Source organism: Sinohyriopsis cumingii, unplaced genomic scaffold (assembly GCF_028554795.1).
Source record: "Sinohyriopsis cumingii isolate HCF-2022 unplaced genomic scaffold, ASM2855479v2 utg002263l, whole genome shotgun sequence".
Taxonomy (NCBI): Eukaryota; Metazoa; Mollusca; class Bivalvia; order Unionida; family Unionidae; genus Sinohyriopsis; species Sinohyriopsis cumingii.
This window is the reverse complement of record NW_028316174.1, coordinates 192527-197459: the sequence shown is the minus strand read 5'-3', so window position 1 is coordinate 197459 and position 4933 is coordinate 192527. Positions and strand designations below refer to the sequence as shown.

General features: G+C 32.8%; 1 protein-coding gene across 1 annotated transcript; it reads right to left on the bottom strand.

The window, feature by feature from the left end:
* Window positions 1-645: 645 nt before the first annotated feature.
* Window positions 646-3979, bottom strand: LOC149770835 (uncharacterized). The gene is made up of 4 exons (XM_089949062.1): window positions 3880-3979; window positions 3600-3645; window positions 2867-3090; window positions 646-818 (listed from the first exon to the last, which is right to left on the bottom strand). Exons 2-4 carry the CDS (start codon window positions 3613-3615, stop codon window positions 669-671), a joined length of 390 nt encoding a protein of 129 aa, XP_089805188.1. The 5' UTR covers window positions 3616-3645; window positions 3880-3979; the 3' UTR covers window positions 646-668.
* Window positions 3980-4933: the final 954 nt, after the last annotated feature.

Here is a 4933-nt window from a genome sequence, read left to right as displayed (position 1 = left end):
TTTTACATGTTCATTATAATTGATTTACACTCATTGTAGTTATTACATTTCTCCTTAACTTCAATAACAACGAAAACGTACAGCAATGCACTAAATGAATTTGAACATATATACCTACCTGCCAATAAAACATATATATCTACCTACCTACCCATATTAAGACTCTTACAAAGTGTGTTAGTACGCATATAAGGGCATACCTTACCTATCTTTATTTACATACTAGTAAAAATACTCAGGTTTTTCAATTGTGACTGATTGAATTATCTTTTTAACTTCCTTTATGCGAAAAGAATAATATTATGTCTTGTGAACATATTGTTTGGTGTTTATGACCACTGTACATTTACAAAATTGTATCTTAAACGTGTCATTGTTCAACTGATACAAGGTTGTGATATTTGAGTGGGCGGGAATTTTTTTCAGTATGTTGAATATAATTCAACTTTGGATAAGATAGATAAACTGCATAATCAAGTCAGGTGAATATCATCGACACTGATGACGACGATAATAGGATAACATAGACACATACACTTATACTGTACTTAGAAAGCCATATACATTAAATGCAATTCGAAGTATCAAAAGGCTATGGTAATATTCATAGACTTGCCAAAGAGTTTAACAACAGTAAAAAGAAAATATGAAAACATCCCAATTAAATATCATTCTTGCTCTTCGATTTCGTTCGCCATATGTCTGCATGATTGCAGAAGGGCTCCACGGACAGATTCCAGAAACTGAATATCCGCGGACTGCATTTGTTTGTTGACAGCACGTTTTGGCTTGCCTTGAAGCCACACACCCTTTATTTCCTGAAAAAGAACATTTATAGCTTATTTATCGTGTCAATCTGGTATATAATCATATTATTGTTACACTTTGCAAAACAACTTATACAAACAAAGGAGGGAGCATGTTTTGAAAAAGCACTTTTATGGATAGATTCGAACCTCTTCTGGGGATGTTCAATGTGTCATAACGCTACGTTGACAGGAAAAATAAAACTGAACGGATGATACCATTATTTTTCAGGATTATCTGATATAGATCATGAGGTAGATACAAATTTCAGGTCATATCAGGCAAGTGCCACTCGTCAGGCGAATCCCTAATGGTAATGACACTGAAGAAGTACAATATATTAATAAGATTACAGACGGAAAATATGGTTGTTATAGTTGTTGTTGCCATTTTTCAGCACAAGATAGGCTATACATGGCGGCCAGTATTAATGGTGGAGGAAGAACCCAGGAAAACCCCGGAAAGAACCACCGATCCACGAGAAGCTACCGGCAAGCTTTCTCACATATCCACGTTTGCCAAGCCCGAGACTCGAACCCACGCAGACAGACGTGAGATGGCAGTGATCCATGACGGAGAGCGCTTTAGACCACTCGGCCACTCGGGGCCCCGGAAAATATGGTGGTATTGGTGTTATTTTGTGATCTTTTTCAAGGCAGCTAAAACAATTAAAACCTATCTTAAGATCTATTTTATATACCATATTTGATCTCAAACACTGTCCGAAGTTGTGAAGAACAGCTGTTTTATTTATCGCATCCTTTCACAAAAAAGAAATATAAACATGTCTGTAAATTACAAAGGGGTAAGCCTTTAGCAGTCCTCAGCAGAGTATTTACTTCTCTTTGAAATCAACACAACAAGTTTGTCAGGAGGATGTTTACTTCACTAATATCTTTCTGACTAACATAAAGGCTGTGAGGGTAAATATCTTATAGCGTGCTCTGCCAAACCAAACCAGGTATTGGTTGTATATTGAAAAGGACATGTATCAGTAACGTATTTGAAATAAAATAAAAAATAGTTAACTAGGTTCATGAAAGTTATGGTGAAACTTAGAAAAGACTTAAATCATAGCACTTTGAAAAGATGATATCTGAGAGGATACAAAAGTTCATATGTTTATGATAGCCTCACTGGTACTTCATCTCATGATAAATATATCGGTTTTCTAATTTTGCTTCTACATCCTCGTCGTATATGCAGCATAAGCAGAAAAGACACTTTATAGCCTAAAGAACATATTCGATCGTTTCGGTAGACTGTCTACAAAAAATATATTCAAAGTATTTGAAACAAATATGGCCAACTTTGAATTATGGGTCAGACGTTTGACGTTGTAGAAAGCAAGCTGTGCTTATGTAACTTTGCAAATATGTTTTTGTCATTACGAAAAACACACCAAAGGGTTTTATCTACACTCATTCAGGTAGAATGCAAATTGCAAGTATTATGATATAGCAGAATTCTTAAGTACTGGTACATGTTAATAAAGGTTACTGTTGAAGATTCCCAATAGAGAAAGTCTATAATATATAGTTGACCGGGCGTTTCCAATACTATATAAATTATTTAGACTCTTTCGTAGTGTTCGCTTACTACGTATTTTCAAAAATAGAAAGTTCCCTTTCATATATCAGCTATATTGAACAAATGTTTCCCTTTCTGCGCAGATAAAGAAGATGAGTTTTAAGTGTTTGGTACATGTCCCTTTTGAGAAATGATTACTTACTTTCAAACGTTTAATCTAATAAAAATAAATTAAGTTTTATACCCTGACACAGATAATTATTCATATATTAATATCCTACATAATTTTTCTCTCTATCTAGCAAAAATCTTTAAAAGTTACTAAGTCCGTGTATTAGCGCCATAATTATTGTTTCGTGTTTGAATTATAATTTTCATAAATGTATGGAATTTGGGTTCTTGGCCTATAATACAAGAATTCAGATTAATACTACTACTAATATTAATAATAGTAATACTACCACTACTACTACTACTACTACTAATAATAATAATAATAATAAAAATAATAACAATAATATTATCTCACGTCATTATCAAGGAAAATCCATATGTTGTCCGTTGTCAGATTGCCGTAATACATCATTCTTTTGTGCATGAAATCAACGCGTTCTGCGATTTTCCTTGTAACAAGATCTATCTGGTTGAAGTTCAAGGTACGATTCTCGATGCAAAGTAATGCGCATGTCAGCTTCCTAACATCGTTAGCATGTAGAACATCAAAACTGAACAATTCATCAAGTCTTCTAATATCTGGGTTAAACGAGAAGAGGGCATAACAATAACATTTTTAGTTATAATATATAGAGAGAGACACAGAGAGAGAGAGAGAGAGAGAGAGAGACAGAGACAGAGACAGAAACAGAGACAGAGACAGAGACAGAAACACGCACATGGAGTAAGTTGTCGTAGACAAAATGATTAGAAGTTGATGACAAGTTGTCATATATCTATCTGGGAACGTTCGATATTTATACAGGAAGATCAATTTTAATGCGAAAAAATTAAATATGTACAGTATCTTATCTTCTTTATAGTATGGGATACACACACTTAAAGCAAAGATTTGTATCAACTGAATATCTTTTGTAAGTTAAAAATGTATTTTGAAAATTTTGTTGAACCTTACACCATCTTTTGTTTCATTATTTATGTTAGAGCGTTTAAAATTGTACCGTTTTGAGAAACAATATTATAATCATAGTGATTTAGAATGTAATATAAAACTCTTAAAATGATCTAATTAAATGGCGAGAGCTTACCTTCTTTTGAAATCATGTCTTGTTCGGATGATGTCGGCACAAATTTCTAGAGAATAAGAACATGCAACGTAAGAAAGGAATTACGAATATAAGGAAATGTAAAAAGACGAAAACATACAGTTACATGGACGCTCCAAGTAGATCACGATACGAACCTAAGCAAATGTATATATAATATGTTGAGCTTGCAAATAACTGAATCGTTATTTTGAGATGAAGAAAAAGAGAAATCTTCATGCCAATTTGTTATAGTTATGTCACAAACAATAAGTGATTTTACCTCTCTCTTGATCACAGCAGAAAGCGTGTATAGGATCGGATTCAGCACAGAATTGATAGGTAGAATAACGACGGATGTCCATGCATACACATCCAAGGGAATGGTGTTGTTCATTAAAGCCAGGATGCCTTCCAAATTAACAGATAAAACAAATTAATAAATACATCAACTGTTTAAAATCATTGGAATGTCTCTACGGAAAACTAATAGCCATCTTCTCAGGTGGAATTTCTTAATTGCACGTACTTATGAAACCAGTTCAGAACTAAGACATGACAACAAACAATGCAAAGAATATGTATTAACTAGTATAAGCGCTTTCTATTCACGATGAGTTTTTTTATTAGAGTCACAATTACGAAACAGAGACAAACTAGACAAAGAACTTGCAAAGAAAACGTTGAATTTATACGATTTTAAGTAATTATGGATCTGATATAAGTATTATTTAATATAAGTATTATTTAAAAATTTGTGGATATAACGCCGTATATTTGTAAACCTTCAAAAGTTTGAGATAATACTTCTGTCAATTCCATAAACGTGTACAATTTTGTAACGTCAGTGTTCTTTTTGATGTTTAATGTTTATTTTATTTGTTTCTCTGTCGTAATTTTCCCTTTGACAATGACTCGATGAGAGTCAATAGCGCTTAGGGTAATTAAAATTAATTAATTAACAATGTTTGCACTTTATGTTGTCAATTTCTTGCAATTATTTTAGTCAATTTCTGACACATAATGCGTCTTGCTGGATCCAGTACACCTGAATGGATGTTATTCGCCATCTGATCGGTGTTCTTTGCACACACACACACACACACACACACACACACAGAGTAAGATAATAATATCTTTGACGATTTTCCATGAATATAAATGTAACATAATAAAGTATGTCAATTAATCATTCCCATAATATGGACACTACATACCTTTTAATATTATAATATTTATTAGTTTCCATGATGTGTAAAGAATTAAATATGTCTTTGTAACACCGTAATTAACTTAATTGTCCGTTCTTACTTTAAAAAATACTATACTTTGAAACA